Genomic DNA, 21,335 nt, shown 5'->3' with positions numbered 1-21,335 from the left:
TGGATCTACACAAATTCTGTCAGCAACATATCATTTTGCCCTAAAGGGGACAGAAAATAAGGGTTTGGGGGGCCTTAGTTTGTCCTAAAAACTCACAATCAGAAAAAATATACCTCAAATATGTGTCATGACTTAAGTTAAATACTGGGAAAAAAAACTACATTATTAAAATTTCCTATACTCACCCTGACTATATGAGCATGACTATGCTAATATTTCTAACAGGTATTTCTCAGTAACGGCCTATCTATAAAGGATTTATACAAACTAATAATGCCTAAAGAAATAATAACACTATCCATATGCCTTATGTAAAGATACAGATAGTCCTGCATTTATATAAGTGGTATATTCCATCTTAAAATTTGGTTTTAAAAAATCTTTTAGCAAGAATTAGAACATATACACCTGAGTCACTGAAAACAGGCACACACAAGCCCTATGTGCAGACCATCAGGACACAAGACTTGTGAACCAAATATCTAAATGGGTAGGTGAGGGAGTATCAGATTAAAGGCATCGAATCCAATTTATTTAATCCCAGTTTGTTGTTGTTTTTTAATTTAAGCAAAAACTACCTTATAATGGCTTCCTCAGCATAGGAATCAAATTCTTGGTCACGACCTATTTAGGTCCCAAAGGATCTAACCCCTGATTAACTCTCCAAACTCATCTTACATCATCACTTTCTCCAGCCATAAAGTCTTTCCTGACCACCAATTCCAAAGGGGCAAATTCCCCACACCAAAATGCATATAATATTATCACAATGTATTATTTATTTCATACCCTTTATCTAACTTTTAAATATAAATTTCACATGGTAGGTGCCTTCTCTCCAATTCATCACTCTTTATTTGTATTCTCAGTGCCTGCCAAACACAGAGTAGCCTCTAAATAAATATCTGGTGCATGAATGAAAGCAACCTCCTAACAGCCATGAAATATAAGTACAGTAGAACTTTTTTTTCCCCTTTGTTCCATCTGAAATACACATGCTGACCTAGAACATTAAGTGTACCAACTTATGAATAAGTAATAAATATACCAAACCAAATTCTCAAATCAAATTTAGGCCAGATGTTAACAAATTATACCTCTCAGGCTAAATCTGGCCTATAGCCTGCATTTACAGCTGAAGTTTCACTGGAACACAGACACGTCTGCTCGTTTATCTATTGTCTAGGGCTGTTTCCTGGGTAGCTGTAACAGGCACTGCATGATCCAAAAGCCTAACATTTACTATCTGGCTCTTTAAAGAAAACGTCTGCTGACCCCTGAACTACGTGCAAGACCCCTGGACTTACTATGATACTACCCCAGTATCCAAGAATAACAAAGATTTAAATAAGACAATAAATAAAAGCCCGTTTTTGAGGTATGAGTTAATGTACATGGGGAATAACAGGGATGAAAATAAAATGAAAGAAGTCTTTCCCTGGAGGAAGAACTTTCCAAGAGTGAGGACTATCTAAGGGCCAATTTATTATATACACCCACTCACTTGAGAATAACAGAGAGAGATTAATGGGTATTTCACACTTATTCTCAAAATAACTGATAATCACAAAGAAATAGAAAAAAGAAACAAATACTAGGACACCAAAGAGAAATCAAATGAAGTAGAAAGACCAATAAAACTTAATTCCAAGCGTCTGTGGGTTGTGAAGGAGACCAAGAGCTCTACTTCAGACACCTACAGTGGAGACTAAGTAAGTAAGTCAGCGTACAAACCTCACAGCACACTCCATGCCCTGTTTCATTTAATGTTTCAAATGTCAGAACCACATTCCAGGTAGGCTGCAAAGAATCACAACTCATCCACATTTGATCAGATAAAACAAGTTTACTCAAAGTGAACAGTAGCTCTTAAAAACTTTATGGGAACCTGGGCTGCAAACAGGAAGTCATCCGGGGCCTAGGCAGTCTGATTACCTATTTCCTAAGGAGAGTGAAAAAGTTGACTTAAAACTCAACATTCAGAAAACTAAGATCATGGCATCTGGTCCCATCACTTCATGGCAAATAGATGGGGAAAGAGTGGAAACAGTGTCAGATTTTATTTTGGGGGGCTCCAAAAATCACTGCAGATGGTGACTGCAGCTATGAAATTAAAAGATGCTTACTCCTGGGAAGGAAAGTTATGACCAACCTAGACAGCATATTAAAAAGCAGACAACAAAGGTCCATCTAGTCAAGTCTATGGTTTTTCCAATAGTCATGTATGGATGTGAGAGTTGGACTGTAAAGAAAGCTGAGCACCGAAGAATTGATGCTTCTGAACTGTGCTGTTGGAGAAGACTCTTGAGAATCCCTTGGACTGCAAGAAGATCCAACCAGTCCATCCTAAAGGAGATCAGTCCTGGGTGTTCATTGGAAGGACTGATGTTGATGCTGAAACTCCAATACTTTGGCCACCTGATACGAAGAGCTGACTCATTTGAAAAGACCCTGATACTGGGAAAGATTGAGGGCAGTGGGGAAGGGGACAACACAGGATGAGATGATTGGATGGCATCACTGACTCAATGGACATGGGTTTGGGTGGACTCTAGGAGTTGGTGATGGACCGGGAGGCCTGGCGTGCTGCAGTCCATGGGGCTGCAAAGAGTCGGACACGACTGAACAACTAAACTGAACTGAAGCCCTTCTCCATGCTCCCACTCCCTGCAAATACATAGTTTACACACATATGTCTCTTCCCTGCTCATGTTTAATCTCAGCACAATTTTTTTTTTTCTGTTTCCTTATTAACATTGCACATGGCCCAAATACATACTGCCTTTTTGGTTAAGTGACTTATCTTTCCAGTCCAGCCTCTGTGAACCTTAATTCAATTTCATAAAAGAGAGAGGATCTGATTAGTCCCTAGTCCCTAGGATTAGGCATCCAATCAGTTGTGTGTTTTGTGGCTTTCCCAGCAGAGGGAGCCTTCCCCCATTTCTTACTTCAGTAAGGGGAGTATGAGCTTGGTAAGCAGCCCCTACCTTCTAAACCCAAGTTTATTCATAAATGTAATTTGTAAACTATAAACAGCTTTATAAATGTAAGATTCATTATATTAGCCAAGGAAAGTAGTCTGGAGAAAGACTATCAACTGCCCTATTTTATCAAACTAAGATGACATATGTAACTTACCCTGTATGTGTAACAAAACAGTCACCTGTCTTTTTTTATATGTCTTTAAAAGTTTCCATGTTTTAGCTAGCTAAATTTATCAATTTTACTTTTGTGATTTCTTCCATTGCTTTTAGTCTATAAATTCCTCATACGTTTAAATGTTAAAATATGTAGTCAGCTATTTTTTATTAATTTTACAGTAATAACTGCTTTTGTTTTTTGATGTTACCTACAAGTGTATACATCCTTAAACACTATCATTTAGTTTATTAGTTATAAAATAATCTGTTTTACAGAGAAGTTGCAATTGTGCTGGAAAGAAATCCCATAAATGCTCTTTACCCACAGTCTAACATCTGCTTTATCATTCCTCTCTCCGAAAAAATTTTTGGAACCAGTTAAATTATAGAAGTAAACCTTTTACCTCTAAATGTGTATCTCCTAAAAAAAGGACATTCTTTTATATAACCATAACACAATTATCAAAATCAGGAAACTAACACTTCATAATATTATCTAATCCAAAGACTAACCAATTACCATAATAGTATTCGTTAATAGCAAATGGGAAAAGTTCTCCCAGTACAGTATCCGTAACTGTCTTGTTTCGTTAGTCTCCTTTAATCAGGAACAGTTTCTTAGCCTGTTTTTGTCTTTAATGACCTTGACATCTCTGAACAGTATAAGCCAGTTATTTTATGTTTCTAAATTTAGGTTTCCTCATAATTAAATTTATGTTATGCATTTTGGGAAGGAATACCACATCAGTGATGTTGTTTCCTTCCCAGCACGTCATATTAAAAAGTACATGATTTGTCCCATTCCTGGTGATGCTAACTTTAATCACTTGGTTAAAATGATACAGGCCATGGGTCTTCCCTGGTGGTCCAGTGATTAAGACTGCACTTCCACTGCAGGGAGTGTAGAGTCCATCTCTGCTCAGGGAACTAAGATTCCACGTGCCACACGGTGTGGCCAAAAAACAACTGCAAAACCAAAAAAAAAAAAAAGATATAGCCTAGATTTTTCCATAGTAAAGTCGCTATTTTTCCCTTTAATGAATATCTTGTCGGGAAATACTCTGAGACTACTATTTTTATTTTTATGGCTTTCTTTATGGCTTAACTAAAATTTTTCTGAAATTTATTTTGGCATACCATGTCAGTTAACATTTTAACTGACTCTACATTAACTGAATAACCAACTCCTTTCACACAAGACTGAATTTTGTAATAACTTCATATACATATTTACTATATTTACAGGTCTAGTCTACCATGCCTTGCACTAGTTTCAGATTGCGGTAATTAATGACTTCAAGTTTATATTACAAATTACTTCCTATAAACAGAGCTATATTTAGTATCTACTAGAGCCAATACTATTTACTCTTCGCTTCATAAATTCTTTCCTGCTAGTTTTACTTTTTTGATCTTTGAATAAACTTTAGAATCATTTCTTAAAAAGGTAAAAAAAAAAAAAAAATTCCCACCAACGTTTTGGTTCCATTTGTTCTAAACTTAATTTGTGAAGGCTCTTAAAAGCAAAGCGTTCTTATTCCCTAGGACAGTATGAATCTGATAAGCAAGTTTGCCAAGAAGGAAAAATTACCAAAGGTTTATGTTTCTCTCTCTACAGAGCAAGTTTTACATTTTTTACATTCCTAAAATATAACAAGAACACGGAGGTAAGCAAGGGAGTAGAATGGGCAAGACAGTCTGATATTTCATTTAGAACTGAAGATTAAGAAGTTTTATTCACTTGTCCTACGAAGTAAGAACTGTTCTCGGATTATCAATGGTTTAGGGACAGCACCAGCACCAGAGGGCTAACTCCAGCATGAACACGACTCACCCATTGTTCAGCTTCATCTAAGGCTCAATGATAGCAATTGATTTAGATGGACACTCTATTGTCTGGTTGTCCTGGTGACTGAAGGCATGCATTTGCCAGGCAGCTGACTAAGGTTGGGAATGTAGCTGTTGGCAAAGGAACAGAGAGATGAACTGGGCCAAATGCAGAACAAGTCTCTGAAGTAAGCTTGATTTGTACCATATTCTACATAAATTAATCATGAGAAGAAGAAATATTTAGTTTTCTTGGAATATTTGCAAATAGATGGTTCACAGGTTAATATAAAAAGAGGAAAAGGAATACTCAAAGTCCTAAGTAAAAATGGGATCTGCAGAAGTAGTATAAGTTATAAATAGGTTTCCAAAAAGATTACCTAACTGTCCAAAGGGGACAACTGAACATCAAGAATAACTGCTACTGACCAAAATAAATAATTTCACAGTGATACACACACACACATAAATACCAGCTACTCATTGTTACAGATGTTACAGAACTAACTCATTTTGAAAACAGCTAAATATTGAGAGGGCTTCCCAGGTAGCGCAGTGGTAAAGAATTCGCCTGCCAATGAAGGAGACATAGGAGTCAGGGGTTCGATCCCTGGGTAAGAAAGATCCCCTGAAGTAAGAAACGGCAATGAACTCCACTATTCTTGCCTGCAAAATGGACAGAGGAGCCTGGTGGGCTACAATCCATGGAATAGCAAAAAGTCGGACATGACTGAGCGACTAAGCACAAGTAAGCGAATACTGAGGACCACAAATGGCTTTATTTATGTGCACTGTATCTACTGATATTTATAAGAGATAGTTTTAATGTATTTATTTTGACTCCTCAAAAGCTTTACTGAGATACCATATAATTCACCTATTTGTACCATTTAACGTTTTTAGTATATTCACAAGAGTTGTGACACTATCACACCCAAATTTTAGAATATTTAATTAACATCACCGGAGGAAACCCCACACCCATTAGCAGTTGTGCTATACTAACCCCATGTCTTAGGCAATATTGTTTTTCAGACACTCAGTTGTGTCTGCCTCCGTGACCCTATGGACAGCAGCATGTCAAGCTTTCCAGTCCTTCACCACCTCCCAGAGCTTGCTCAAACTCATGTCCGTTGAGTCAGTGATGCCATCCAACCATCTTGTCCTCTGTCGCAATATTAATATACTTTTGACAACAATAAAACTACTGTATGCTAATGTAACCAACTTGTAATTGTAAAAATAGCTAGATTTTCTAAAAAATAAAAAGAGTGGCACTGCTATACATTTTTACAAATTTCATTAGTACCTGGTTAAACAGAAGAGTTGGTTTCTCATCAGCTGCTGCATTTTTATGTTATGCAGCTTCTGGAAAACTCCACTGTATATTCATGAGACTGGGAGTAAACACCACAAATCAAGTCTGAGAATTATTATTTAAAAAATCTTGACCTTATAGAAACCCTGTAAAGGTCTCAAGGATTCCCCTCTCACAGGATCCTAGACTAAGTTATCACCATTTTACCATTCCTACTAAATGGATATTGACAGAGTATTAGCCACCCCACCCCAACATACACACCAACACAAAAGTGTCTCTACAAAGGAACACAACACCCAACCTATGAGACACCGAGTCTTCTCCCTTCCCTCAGTTAAATGTAAATCTTAGGAATCTACTAGATCTGACTATCTATTTACAGGTAACCAAGATGACAGAGGAACACTGACACTTCATGGATGGAATCAGCAAAATCCTGACAGTGGGAAACTACTGAACAAACTATTGAGCTGACAGGGGAGGAGAAGGCGGGGGAGAGAAGAACAGGAGTGCAAAACAGAAAGGGACTCCTACAGAATGAAGACGACTTAAAAGACAAGCGGAGCAGATTCCACTTCCAATAACGTCAGAGTAGCTCATACAAATAAAAAAAAAAAAACCTCCCAGAAATTAACAACTATCAATTCAGCAAACATTATAAAATTTATCAAAAGATATTAGAAAACAACCACAAGCAAACAGAATCTGGAGAGGACTCAACACCTGGAAGAAACAGCTCAAGGTATTTGCCTTTTTTAAGGATCATCATTGAAAGCAGGCCTCTGCCAGCAGAGCTGTCAAAACTCAAGGAGAAATCCCCAAACCTTAAAGCTTAAAGACAGAGTTCACAACCACAGCATCCAGAAAGTGGGGGTATGTCCAAAAAGACAAGAGCTACAAGATTTGCATAATGACGTTACCCGAAACTCTGGCTCACCCTTGACCTTGGCAACCTCAGGAATGATTCAAAGCAGTTCAATTAAGGACTGAAAGAACTGAGCCGAGATTTCAACTGGCTCCCACCAGGAGAAGGCAGAGTTTGCTAAAGCAAAATGTGAACAAAACTAACAAACAAACCAATACTTTCTGGACAAACAAAACAGAATCCAGAGGCTCTACAACCAACACTTCCAATGGTCTACATATAATCCAAAACCACTACATATCCCAAAAGAAACAAGAGTGTGATCCATGTTCAAAATAAAAGGCAAAAAAAAAATAAATAAAAGGCCATCAGTAGGTCTTTGTTGATCATCTATTTTAAATATTGTAGTGTATATATGTAAATCTCAAATTCTTAATTTATCCCTCCCCACCACCTTTCCCCTTTGGTAACCATAAATTTGTTTTCCAAGGCTGTGAGTCTGTTTCTGGTTTGTAAATAAATAAGTTCATTCGTATCAATTTTTTTTTAGATTCTACATGTAAGTGATATCCCATGATAAACCTTTCCGATTTATTTCACTTAGTACAATAATCTCTAGGTCCATCCATGTTGCTACAAATGGCGTTATTTCCTTCTTTTTTATGGTGGAGTAGTATTCCACTGTGTATATGTACCAAATCTTCTTTATCCATTCATCTACCAATTGATACTTGGGCTGTTTCCATGTCTTGACTATTGTGAATAGTGCTGCTATGAGCAGAGGAGAGCTGTATCTTTTTGAATTATAGTTTTGTCGGAATATGTGTCTAGGAGAGGAATTGCTGGATCATATGGCAACTCTACTTATAGTTTTTTGAGGACCTCCTACAGTTTTCCAAAGTGACTGCACCAATTTACATTTCCACCAACAGTGTAGGAGGGTTCCCTTTTCTCCATACCCTTTTCAGTATTTGTTACTTGTAGAACAAAAAAAGCACATTCTAATTTTATTATATGAGTATGAACAAAAATCAAAACAGTGGTTGCCTCTGGAAAAGGGAGGGACTGAAGAGGAAGAGATATCAGGGGAACTTTGGGGATAATGGTCATGTTCATATCTTCAGAGGACTCTGGGTCACCAAACTGTATACATTAGTCAAAACTCTTTCAAAGTTACATGTAAGACTTTTACATTCACTGTAGTAAATTATACCTCAAAAAAATCTTACTGAATTTTAATTAACAATATACAAAAGATTTTAGGAGTGATATGAACTAATTTTACAACCTACTGTGAAATGCAAGAAAAATGTTAAAGACAGGTGGACAAATGGAGACACAGATATATTTGCTAGTGCAAATATGGCAGTGTTCAATGTATCTGCATAATTTTAAGTTTTATGAATTTCTCATAATAAAACATTGGGAGGTGTGGGGCAGAAGACAGGCAAATACTGCCACTGTGCTGTGGCTTGAAGCAGCCTCTGCCAGGGACAAGATCTTGCTATGACCACCCATGAGAGAGGGTTCTACAGACAATGTAGCAGATAGGCAAGCAGCCCCCCACCAAACAGAGCAGTTGCTGCACTCACACTGCCAGAAGACTTAGCTCACCCTCAGTAAGACTTAAAAGCTGCATTATGCAGCACAATGCAGGTCAGGTTCTGCAGAAGATGACGGCTCAGAGCCACCCCCGTGCTTGGAAAAATCCTAGCATCACAGGCCATTATGAGATCATCCTTAGGGAACTGGTGAAGTCCATGGTCCATGAGAACACTGATGAAAGATATTACCCTAAAGCTCCATTAAATTCCTACTGGGCATGACCTCTGGCTTCTTCTACAAAAGCTGATCTTGCCTGTACAGGATGGCTTGAATTTCATAAAATAGAACCAAAAATCTTCAATGTCATCACCAATTCCTCAAAAATCTATGGCCCCAGAGTTTAAGATCCTTCTTACCAGCTTATACAGCACCCCATATCCAGATGGCATCCTCTGTTGCCAAGATGAATGCCTAGCAACCAACTAGCATCCCTGCTCTGCAGCAAGAATTCAACATCAATTTTCAGGAGTCTGGTTAGCAGGTGATGCTGGAGCAATGGAAGATTCACACGAAAGACAACAACTCAATGTGAACCAGGGGAATGTATACTACAAGTGTGACTGCAAGGCTCAGAATTCACCTCAACTGCTATGTTTTCCAGGGACTTGAGCTGGCAGGGCCAGTGGTTACAGGGTATCCGGCCCCAGAGTAACCACCTGGCCTGAGGTTCCCACTGTCCTGGCACAAACCTGGCTCTATCCCACAGACCAAGTGGTACAGGTCCCAGGAAGCTGCCTGGTTCCAGCCAGAATTATGCAAGCCCAACTCTGACCCATCTAGCCTCCAATACTTTGTCAGAGTTTCAAAACCCATATTAACCACTCATTAACATGTGAGCATTACTTGCACCTCTATTTAAACATACGCTTAAGGGAAGAGAAAAAATAAAAATTATGAAATAAAAGGAAATATGCACACTGGCTAAAGTGAAAGTTACTCAATAGTGTCTGACTCTTTGTAACCCCATGGACTATACAGTCCGTAGAATTCTCCAGGCCAGAATACTGGAGTGGGTAACCCTTCCCTTCTCCAGGGGATCTTCCCAACCCAGGGACCAAACCCAGGTCTCCCATGTTGCAGACGGATTCTTTACCAGCTGAGCCACAAGGGAAGCCTAGATAATTAGACTACCATTAATTTTTATGGATGTGAAAATGGTATGGAGTTATATATTTTTTAAAGTCTTTCTTCCAAGATAACATCTAGTTCATGAATTTATAGAGGACTTGTACGTCTCAGACCTGTTTCACATAATAAAAAAAGAATAGGAGTTTGTTATATAATTTTGTCTACTTGTGTAGCTATATGGGAATCTCCATAACAAAAAGTTTTTTTTTAAAAGGAATAATTTATATTTTTAATTGGATTCAAACAAATCTGTTTTCTTTTTTTAAGTAACATATTTATGGCAAAAAAGAAATAAACAAGAAAAGCTGGGAGACAGATGACAGGAAGCAAGAATGAGTGAAGCAGTCAGAAGCAAATAAATAATATGACCTGGGATACCAAGGCAATAAAAAGCGAAATAAACGCTCAGAGTAGTTACATAAACTATCATCAATCTCCTTCTACAGTACACTATGGGTTTTCAGTAATCATTCAAGAAGATCCACGTTACAGTACGTACAAATATAACATTTCCTACATTCTTTTTGTTAATTAGTATTAGATATTTCTCTGAAAGCCAACAACTAATACCAAAGAATGCACCATGACTATTTAAAGATTACTATGTCACTACCGATTTGATTCAGAATTTTAAGAAATTCTTAACACCTCGCCTTTCTTTGAAAATAGAAGCTAGATTTAAAATGTTTCTTCACAAATATGTAGAAACTGAAAAAAATAACATTAAATAATAGCATGTGTTTCAGTATTTTAGCTGGATGGTTTTAAACCTCAAGTATCTCACTAGAAAGCCATTCTCCCAAATAATTCCATATTTTTAGTCTAAAATTGTTTGAAATGCTACTATTATTACTGAATTAGCTTTCCATACTGATCAATACCATCATATTGACTACAGTTCTGCAAAAATCTGCCTACACTAAACTAACTGAATTCAGTTCAAAGCACATCATTTTTCTACAAGGTACTCCCCCAACCCACTGTGAGTTTAGAAATCAATGAGAAAGTGTATTTGCACTTCAACTGACATCTTTTATCTACATAGTACATTGGTTTTCAAAATGTTTTCACATATACTACCTTCAACTCAACCTCATGAAATAGGCAGGACAGGTACTTCCCATGAGTACAAAAGAAAATGAAGCTCAGGGAAAAGCAGTTCCCTCAAGTAACAAGGCTTATCAATTGGTGGTGCTGAAACTTGACTACAGATTATTTTAAATCTAGACTCAATGGAGCCTTCAGTTATTATACTGATTCTCTCAAAAGATGGTCAGCAACAGAATTACATGGGGCTTCTGGCTGAAAAAGCAGACACTCCTATATCCCACACCTAGGGTCAGAATCTCCAATGGAGTAAAGCTCAGGAATTTTTATAAAAATTAAATAATACATACAAACACACACACAAAAATACACACATACATACTCACGGCTCTAGATGTAATGATACAGTATTTAAGATTATGCCATGGAATTATGTTTTGAGGGTAGTAAGATCAATATACAAGAAACTATGAGAGCAATAAAAAAAAAAAAAAACCTGTGTAAAATCTTATAGTCACATATATTTTTAAAAAAGTTTAAAGTATGAGGGGGTAGTTTCATCCCTGTGTGCTAAAATACTCCTGAAAGATGATGGAAGGGTAAAAACCGATAGGTCTTGGAACAAAGATGAATGACAAATGAACAACTTGAGCAAAATATCAAGAAAACTGGGATATAAACAGCATATATAAGAAACAAACCAGAAATCATTGGGGTTTAAACATTTCTATTGATAATGAAGAAAGTTAACTAGGAAAAGAAGCAAGGTTATAAAAGGATTTACAATGAGGACTGGAATTTCATAGATTAAGAGTCTTCAATCAACCACCTGCATATCAAATTGGGCCACTGGCCTGTTTTTGTACTGCCCCGATCATTTGGTTTATGTATGTTTAAAGGGCAACTTTTTTTTTCAAACAAGAATATACTATAAGCAGTTGATCTATAAAACCTACAATATTTACTACTATCTGTGCCAACCTCTGCACAGGCAGTTAGGTAACTGTAAACCCTGGAGTAATGAGGATGTAACTTAACTCTGCCACTCAATAAAGACATTTAATATGTCATTATTAAAATAACTATCAAATTTTACTAATATTATTTAGGCTCAGCATATAGTTAAAATGCTCCAAGAGTTTAAATACTCAACCTAAATATTAACGTAACTGAAAAAAAGACTCTGATGCTGGGAGGTCCTGTTTAACATCATAATAGGTTGAGTCTAATACTATAAAAGGATACCTGAATATTCCAGCAAAATTGTCACAGCATGTGAATTTGAAATTTAAAATGTTTTTAAGATATCAGAATACTTTTCTTTGTGGCAGTGCTTATTTCTGATTATAAAATAGCTCCAATCTTTCCCAAAGATGCAATTCAACTACCCAAAAGGCCTGAAGTGCTGTCTTATAAAATAAGGCCTATTTAAGCCACAAGTATAACATCTTGAAAAAAAGACTGTCTCCATAATCCCAAGCATCTACAATTCTAAACTGAAGCCCTTTCTCACTCTTACCCAAAAATAGAACTGGGGGGAATAAAAAGATTTTTATTGTCTCTCTCTCTCCCCAACTAGACTGAAAACTTTACATGAGGGCAGGAATCATAGGCAGTACCCCTAGTACCCAAAGACAATCCCAGACACAACAACAGATGATTAATAAATCTCTGCTTCAGGAATGAAGAATGAGATGATCGTGAATACTGACTAGGGAAAAGCACAACTTACCTTATGGGTCTACCACTTTGGAAGGATTTTTTTTAAATCTTTAGTTTCTGGTTTGAGGGTTATGTTTTGAATCTAGCATAAAGATGACCAAATACTGTCAATCAACACATAATTTTATTTCTACATGTAGAGTGCATGCCTGTAAACATCGGCAGTAACCCTTTTACTCAGTCCTGAAATGTAATTAGGAGGGTTAACTTATTACTAGGAAAAAAAAAAATGTATGGCTCAAAATAAAACTATTCCTACATTTTCCTTTTACTGAGTTAGCTATATAGCATTGGTACCCAGTCTTCCTTCCATTAAGTCTGATAATCAGAAGTTAACCCAATAGTGAAATTCCTTTGATTGACCCACAATACCATAAAAGAGGGCATACGGAGTAAACCACTGAAGATTTTTTTTTAATAACATATGATACAAAAGAAAGCATTATGTGATGTGCCAAAAACAGTGGACGATTCTTAAGTTCTGAATGAAAAGTGAAATCTTTCCCAGATATACAAATGCGTTAAGTCACTGCACTGATTGTGTCAATGAATGGCTTCCTCTGTCCAAGCCCTCTGCCCTATAATTTGTGGTCCTCTCCCACACTTGATTCTAGACTTGGCAGCATGACTTTCTCTGACAATAAGTTGTTCGCAACTGTAATGAAAGCATGTAAAACAGATTTAAGTTCTACATGCAGATTGACTGTAAAAAGGTTTCTCCCACATATAAATGTCTGGAGGAAAATTCAAAGCATGTGGAATACAAGATGATTTAAAAAAAATCAACACCTTGTGAGTCATCCAGCAACCATGGTGCTTGCCTGATGCAAATAATGACAACCAACAAGCCCCAAAGAATGTTAAAACTCTCTCATGGGGATAGAAAACCCAAGACTTCTGCCAGTTAATATACATTTTGATCTTTTAAGTTCAAAGTATGACTGAGTATGTTCCTTTCCAGACAATGGAGAGATTTAACACACTGTTCAAATATGGCAACATAATTTGAAATAAAAAATAAACATCTGCAAATTTTCTCTATGCATTTTATACTTAAGATTTAAGTGTATAAGATAAACTGATAATTAGGCACTTGTACTTGAAGTCTATATAATTTTTTACCAAGCTGTATCAATCTTCCTGCATTTCATAATATCAATCCTCACCTTCTACATACCTCATAAAACTTTTAAGAATGGAAATTCTGCTAATAGTGTAAAGAATTAAATATACCTACTCCAATATTTTGGGTATAAGATATCTTTAGGGACACAAGAAAGTATGTTTGTCTCCCTTAACAAGTAATTAGGTAGTTGGTAAACTTTCTAGCAGTAAGAACTGTTGGAAATTTCTCTTCGTGCACTGTTTACTCTTTCCTGTTAGCCTAAGTCCTAGTCACCCTCAAAATTAGTCACACCCCAAATATTTTGCCTCCTCTATGAAATCTTCCCAATCCTCTCCTTTGCACATTACTTCTGAAAATTCTTATTCTTATCATTAATTACTAACAGTGTTACAATTATTTGTTATGTATCTATCTCCTACCTAGACCATGAGCTTTAAGTCTACTGTATCCAAGTACTAGCCAAGTGACTGTAACAGTGAGGGCTTTAAATGGACTATTAATTTGCATGACTCTTTTTAGAATTTAAAATTCATAAATCCATTCCAGTCATCTCTATTGCTTGTATTCTGTTTCCAGTATTTGATATAAAGAGTTGTCTAAGATTTCCTTTCATATATTCTAAATTTATCTTGATATTACAGTCATAAAAACTATTTTTTCAGAAATCCTATCATATGCAACATGGATGAACCTTGTGAACATTATGCCAAGTGAAATAAGCCAGTCACAGAACAGCAAACAGCAAATACTGTATGATTCCCCTTAAGATGAGATACCTAAAACAGTCAAACCCACTGCAGCAGAAAATAGAATGGTGGTTGCTATTCACTGGCTACGAAGTTCAGTTATGCAAGAGTAAGTTCCTAACACTTTGCCTATAGCTAACAATACCACATTTTACACTTAAAAATATTTTGAGAGTAAATCTCATGTTAAGTGTACTCACCACAATTTCAGGAAAAATGTTTTTAAAAGGGGTCCTTCAATCGTAGTATTTTGGGACCAATTTCCACCAAATCTTATCTACTGAGAGGTTTGAATTTTTTTTTACTTACTTCTCCAATGGATTGTTTGTTACTTTTACAGTTCTACTACTATAATTTTATCTATTAGATTTTTAACATAAGAATAGATGATATTCTTTCATTTCTGACTCCATTCTGATGTCCAAAATTTCCAAAATTCTAAGAAAATAATTTAAAATTTGCACTGGTAGGCTAATCTCAAACTTTATACAAACTGTTCAAATTGTCTTTTAATCGAAATACATTTCTACACTTACTGTCATTATACACCTCTGCCTTTTCATCTTGCTTCAGATTTTCCTGTAATATAGAACTTGATTACTCATGATAATTTTTTATTGGCAAAATTTGGGAACTTAAAAATGTGTGCTTACTTCTCTAAATCATGTATTAAAACATATTTCATAATCTTTACTACTTTAGAACCAAATACACACATGCATCAAAAGTTGGAAAGCAAGTTTAAGACATAAAAAGAAGTCACATACAAAATGCTTGCATACATCTTCTGAGGTGAAAAAGAAGACTGAAACTAATAAAATCTGAAGACTTCTTTTCTATTATCAAAAACATGCAAAAAAAAAAAAATGCAACCACTGTAGTACAACTAAAGTACTTCCTTTCTAGGAAGTGATTAAACTGTCTTATTAAATAATGGCAATTACTAATCAATTGGGTTGACCGGTTCATCCATGCCCCAAGATTATAAAACATGCTGGTTTTCTGTTAATTTTACAGTTTTTTGTATTTGTTTCAAATAGCAGACCACCACTCTTAATAATAGCAAAACATGGAACTAAAACAAGCAAGCAAGCAAAGAGAACGGAATTCCTGGAAGCCCATTAAAGCAGAGTAGAAAGAAAAGGCTCCCCTACAAATCTTGACTCTGTTGGGTTCCTCATGCTGCTAGACTGCCCACTGAGAACTACTAATCTCCTCCCTACTGAGCACCTACTTAACACTGTTGTGCTGTGTGTTTATTCACTCAGTTGTGTCCAACTCTTTGTGACCCCAAGGACTGTAGCCTGCCAGGCTCCTCTGTCCACAGGGATTCTCCAGGTAAGAACACTGGAGTAGGTTGCCATGCCCTCCTCCAGGGCATCTTCCCAACCCAGGAATTGAACCGGGGTCTCCTGCACTGCAGGTAGATTCTTTACCAGCTGAGCTACCGGGGAAGCAGCTCAACATTAAGCATCACATATACATCTAAAGTTAAAAATGTAAAAAGGAAGGAGGGGACCATCAAATGAAAGCCGATCATACAACAGCCTAACAAAAGTTTACTACAGTACCACAATGTTAATTCTCTTTCTCCCTCTTTTTGTCATTTAAAGCCATAACTAAGTTACTCCAATACTAGATGTCCTCTAAAAATGCCTTTTACATTCAATACTGACAAAGCTTAAATACAGGTTTCATCTCAGGTTTAGGTAAAGTATTTATGTAGTAGACATTAATTCCAAATACGTTGCTAGATGAGTATATTCTGAAACACCTAAATACAGAATACAAAAATACCTTTTTTAGACAGTGAAAATTTCTTATCATTCTAAACAACTCAAATTTTTTAAAAAGGACTAAAACACTTACTTCATTTCCATGTTTTTGAAGGAATTCAATTTCCTGTTGTGTGAATGTTGTCATGGAGATGGATTTCACCCTGTGTGGTGGATTTAACCCTCGTCTAAAAGATAAAAAAAAAATACCATTACAAACTATAGTATTTCAAAAATTATGTCAATGAAAAACATTTTAATTCGCACATTTAAACTTAGAACTGTTTTATGCTATAAGCTAAATTAAAAAATATTTTAAACTACACACACAATAGATATATCAGGGTGATTCTGTTCAGACCGACACTAATTTATTTAAAGATAAATTCAACTAATCAGTTAGAAATATACAGTACCTGTAATACCTTAGTTTACTGGGAACACAAATCCTCCTTTAGTCTAAGTCTGATGGAAGGAGAATAATTTATATATATATAATAGGCTCAATGGTAAAGAAAGTTATTATTTAAATATTTTCATATTTTCTAAGAAAGTGATGATGATATGTCAGGTATGGAAATATACAAATACTCAAATTAAATAGCTACCATCTTTAAGACAGACTTAGGAAACTGAAAACTAATCCAAGGAACCTTGAAGGTATTGATGGATAAGAAAAAGTTCCATCTCTCCATCAATTCAAATAAGGGTTGATAATGAAGAACATCTTCAACCATCTCAGGAGGTCCTAAGTGTTCAAGAAGAAATAAAGGGATATGACGGGATTCAAGAAATACCTGAATATATATGAATACTCTTAAGGTCCTTCACCACTTTGAAATCTTTTCTGTATATGTGGCCTTAAGAGGACTTTTATATTTTTTCACACACATGAAAAACTAAATAGAGATGCACTCAGAGAGACTAAGAACCACTGTGTTCCATCCAACTACCACACAGTGGCCTACTCGACCCACAAGAATGAGGAGTTAAATAATCTATGCAAAGTAACAAGTTATCCATGCAGTTTCATCTAATCAGTTTGGAGTCATATCCTCTGACGAAGACTTCATCTGAAATACAGGTTCTAGGGCAGATCAATCGTTTTATAGAATTTGCCATACTCATTTTGAAATCAACCATGATAATTAAATGAGAGTTAACAATGATGCAAAGTAACAAACTTTCAAAAATATTCTATAAAACATTTCTGAATAATTAAATATGGTACGTAATGTTCTAGAAATACAAAATATTTTATGTTAACATAATAATTCAGAATTAACAGAAGCTCAATTGTTATACACTGCTGCTTCTTTCTCTCCCTTCTGTCAGACATAGATGGCACATATTTCAGCTCACACTTTGAATTAAATCAAGTTGCACATTATCTGCTTCACATTTCAAGGTGGAGAAACAACAGTTGGGTTTTGTTGTTTTGCTTTAAGTTTTAAACTAATAAATTATTTTTCTTTCAGCTCTTGGTAAGTCATGAAATACAGAAATGAAGATTGCACAGTAAGAAATTGAAACACAGCCATTTCATCCTAGTAAAACTTTGAGGCTGTATATTATCACCCTGCTTATTTAACGTGTTTGTAGAGTACATCATGAGAAACTCTGGGCTGGAGAAAGCACAAGCTGGAATCAAGATTGCTGGGAGAAATATCAATAACCTCAGATATGCAGATGACACCACCCTTATGGCAGAAAGTAAAGAAGAACTAAAGAGCCTCTTGATGAAAGTGAAAGAGGAGAGTGAAAAAGTTGGCTTAAACTCAACATTCAGAAAACTAATATCACAGCATCTGGTCCCACCACTTCTGGCAAATAGATGGGGAAACAGCTTTGTTCATAGTGATTCCTCCAAAGGCCCACTTGACTTCCTACTCCAGGATGTCTGGATCAAGGTGAGTGATCACACCAACATGGTTAACTGGGTCATTAAGATCTTCTTTTTGTATAGCTCTTCTTTGGAGTCTTGCCATCTCTTCTTAAATATCTTCTGCTTCTGTTAGGTCCATACAGTTTCTGTCCTTTATTGTGTCCATCTTCGCATGTGTTTTCCTCTATTTCTTTTCATTGATCACTGAGGAAGGCTTTCCTATCTCTCCTTGCTAGTCTTTGGAACTCTGCTTTCACAACGGTGTATCTTTCCTCTTCTCTGCCTTTAGCTTCTCTTCTTTTCTCAGCTATTTGTAAGGCCTCCTCAGACAACCATTTTGCCTTTTGTGCACTTTGTTTTCTTGCTGCTGCTGCTGCTGCTAAGTCGCTTCAGTCGTGTCCGACTCTGTGCGACCCCATAGACGGCAGCCCACCAGGCTCCTCTGTCCATGGGATTCTCTAGGCAAGAACACTGGAGTGGGCTGCCATTTCCTCCTCCAACGCATGAAAGTGAAAAGTCAAAGTGAAGTCGCTCAGTCATGTCCGACTCTTGGCAACCCCATGGACTGCAGCCTACCAGGCTCCTCTGTCCATGGGATTTTCCAGGCAAGAGTACTGGAGTGGGGTGCCATTGCCTTCTCCATTCTTGAGGATGGTCTTAATCACCGCCTTCTGTACAATGTCAGGAACCTCAGTTCATAATTCTTCAGGCACTCTATCAGATCTAATCCCTTGAAACTATTTGTCACTTACACTGTAAGAGATTTCATTTAGGTCATACCTGAATGGTCTAGTGGTTTTCCCCACTTTCTTCAATTTAAGTCTGAATTCAGCAATAAGGGGTTCATGACATGAGCCACAGTCAGCTCCCAGTCGTTTTTGCTGACTGTATAGAGCTTCTCCATCTTCGGCTACAAAGAATATACTCAATCTGATTTTGGTATTGACCATCTGGTGATGGCCATGGGTAGAGTCATCTCTTGTGTTGTTGGAAGAGGGATTTGCTATGACCAGTGAGTTCTCGTGGCAAAACTCTGCTAGCCTTTGCCCTGCTTCATTTTGTACTCCAAGGCCGAACTTGCCTGTTATTCCAGGTATCTCTTGACTTCCTACTTTTTGCATTCCAGTCCATATGATGAAAAGGACATCTTTTTTTGGTGGTAGTTCAAGAAGGTCTTATAGGTCATCATAGAACCGTTCAACTTCAGCTTCTTTGGCATTAATGGCTGGGGCATAGACTTGGATTAGTGTGATATTTAATGGAATAGAACAAAAGAGAAACCAACAGAGATCACTGTCATTTTTGAGACTGCATCCAAGTACTATTTCTGTTGATGAGGAGGGATACTCCATTTCTTCTAAGGGATTCTTGCCTACAGTAGTATATATAATGGTCATCTGAATTAAACTCATTCATTCCAGTCTATTTTAGTTCACTGATTCCTAAACTGTTGATGTTCATTCTTGTCATCTCCTGTTTGACCACTTCCAATTTACCTTGATTATGGACCTTGATTCATGAACATTCCAGGTTCCTATGCAATATTGCTCTTTATAGCATCAGACTTTACTTTCATTACCAGTCACATCCACAACTGGGTGTTGTTTTCACTTTGGCTCCATCCCTTCATTCTTTCTGGAGTTATTTCTCCACTCTTTTCCAGTAGCATATTGGGCATCTACCGACCGGGGGAGTTCATCTTTCAGTGTCCTATCTTTTTGCCTTTTCATACTATTCATGGGGTTCTCAAGGCAAGAATAATGAAGTGGTTTGACATTCCCTTCTGCAGCGCACCATGTTTTGTCAGAACTCTCCACCATGACCCTTGCATCTTGGGTGGCCCTAACAAGGCATGGCTCATAGTTTCACTGAGTCAGACAAGGCTGTGGTCCATGTGATCAGTTTGGTTCAGTTCAGTTCAGTTCAGTCAGTCAGTCTTGTCCTACTCTTTGCGACCCCATGAATCGCAGCACGCCAGGCCTCCCTGTCCATCACCAACTCCCGGAGTTCACTCAGACTCACGGCCATCGAGTCAGTGATGCCATCCAGCCATCTCATCCTCTGTTGTCCCTTTCTCCTCCTGCCCCCAATCCCTCCCAGCATCAGAGTCTTTTCCAATGAGTCAACTCTTCACATGAGGTGGCCAAAGTACTGGAGTTTCAGCTTTAGCATCAGTCCTTTCAAAGAACACCCAGACTGATCTCCTTTAGAATAGAATGGTTGGACCTCCTTGCAGTCCAAGGGACTCTCAAGAGTCTTCTCCAACACCACAGTTCAAAAGCATCAATTCTTCGGTGCTCAGCCTTCTTCACAGTCCAACTCTCACATCCATACATGACTACTGGAAAAACCATAGCCTTGACTAGACGGACCTTTGTTGGCAAAGTGATATCTCTGCTTTTGAATATGCTATCTAGGTTGGTCATAACTTTCCTTCCAAGGAGTAAGCATCTTTTAATTTCATGGCTGCAGTCACCATCTGCAGTGATTTTGGAGCCCAGAAAAATAAAGTCTGACACTGTTTCCACTGGTTCCCCATCTATTTCCCATGAAGTGATGGGACCAGATGCCATGATCTTCGTTTTCTGAATGTTGAGCTTTAAGCCAATTTTTTCACTCTCCTCTTTCACTTTCATCAAGAGGCTTCTTAGGTCCCCTTCACTTTTTAGTTCCTCTTCAGTTTGGTTAGATTTCTGTGATTGTGGTTTTCATTCCATGGCCTCTGATGGACAAGGGTAAGAGGCTTATGGAAGCCTCCTGATGGGATGGACTGACTGAGGGGAACCTGGGTCTTATTCTGATGGGTGGGGTCATGCTCAGTAAATCTTTAATCCAATTTTCTGTTGATGGGCAGAGCTGTGTTCCCACCCTGTTGTTTGGCCTGAGGCCAAACTATGGTTAGGGTAAAGCAGTCTCAAAGAGCTGGGTAGGACTGATCGACTAAAGTGAAATGAAGGAAGGTAATGGCAACCTCCTTCAAAAGGACTTGTGCATGTACTGTTATATTCAGAGTCCCTGATCACACAGCAGGCCACTGTCGACCCATGCCTCCGTCGGAGACTCATGGACACTCACAAACAAGTCTAGTTCAGTCTCTTGTGGGTACACTGCTGCTCCTTTCTCCTGGCTCCTCGAGTGCACAAGGTTT

The 21,335-nt window shown here is 37.3% G+C and overlaps 1 protein-coding gene across 8 annotated transcripts in view; it reads right to left on the bottom strand.

The window, feature by feature from the left end:
* AGFG1 (ArfGAP with FG repeats 1) overlaps positions 1-21,335 on the bottom strand; it is a 75,115-nt gene that overhangs the window by 34,383 nt on the left and 19,397 nt on the right. For all 8 annotated transcript variants that reach the window (XM_044937918.2, XM_044937916.2, XM_044937919.2 and 5 more), the window contains exon 2: positions 16,397-16,490. In XM_044937918.2, coding sequence (XP_044793853.1) covers positions 16,397-16,490 — 94 coding nt within the window. The remainder of the gene's footprint in view (positions 1-16,396; positions 16,491-21,335) is intronic.

This window comes from Bubalus bubalis, chromosome 2 (genome assembly GCF_019923935.1).
Source record: "Bubalus bubalis isolate 160015118507 breed Murrah chromosome 2, NDDB_SH_1, whole genome shotgun sequence".
NCBI classification, from domain to species: domain Eukaryota; kingdom Metazoa; phylum Chordata; class Mammalia; order Artiodactyla; family Bovidae; genus Bubalus; species Bubalus bubalis.
The sequence above is the reverse complement of the archived record's forward strand: the minus strand, read 5'-3'. Positions and strand labels throughout refer to the sequence as shown.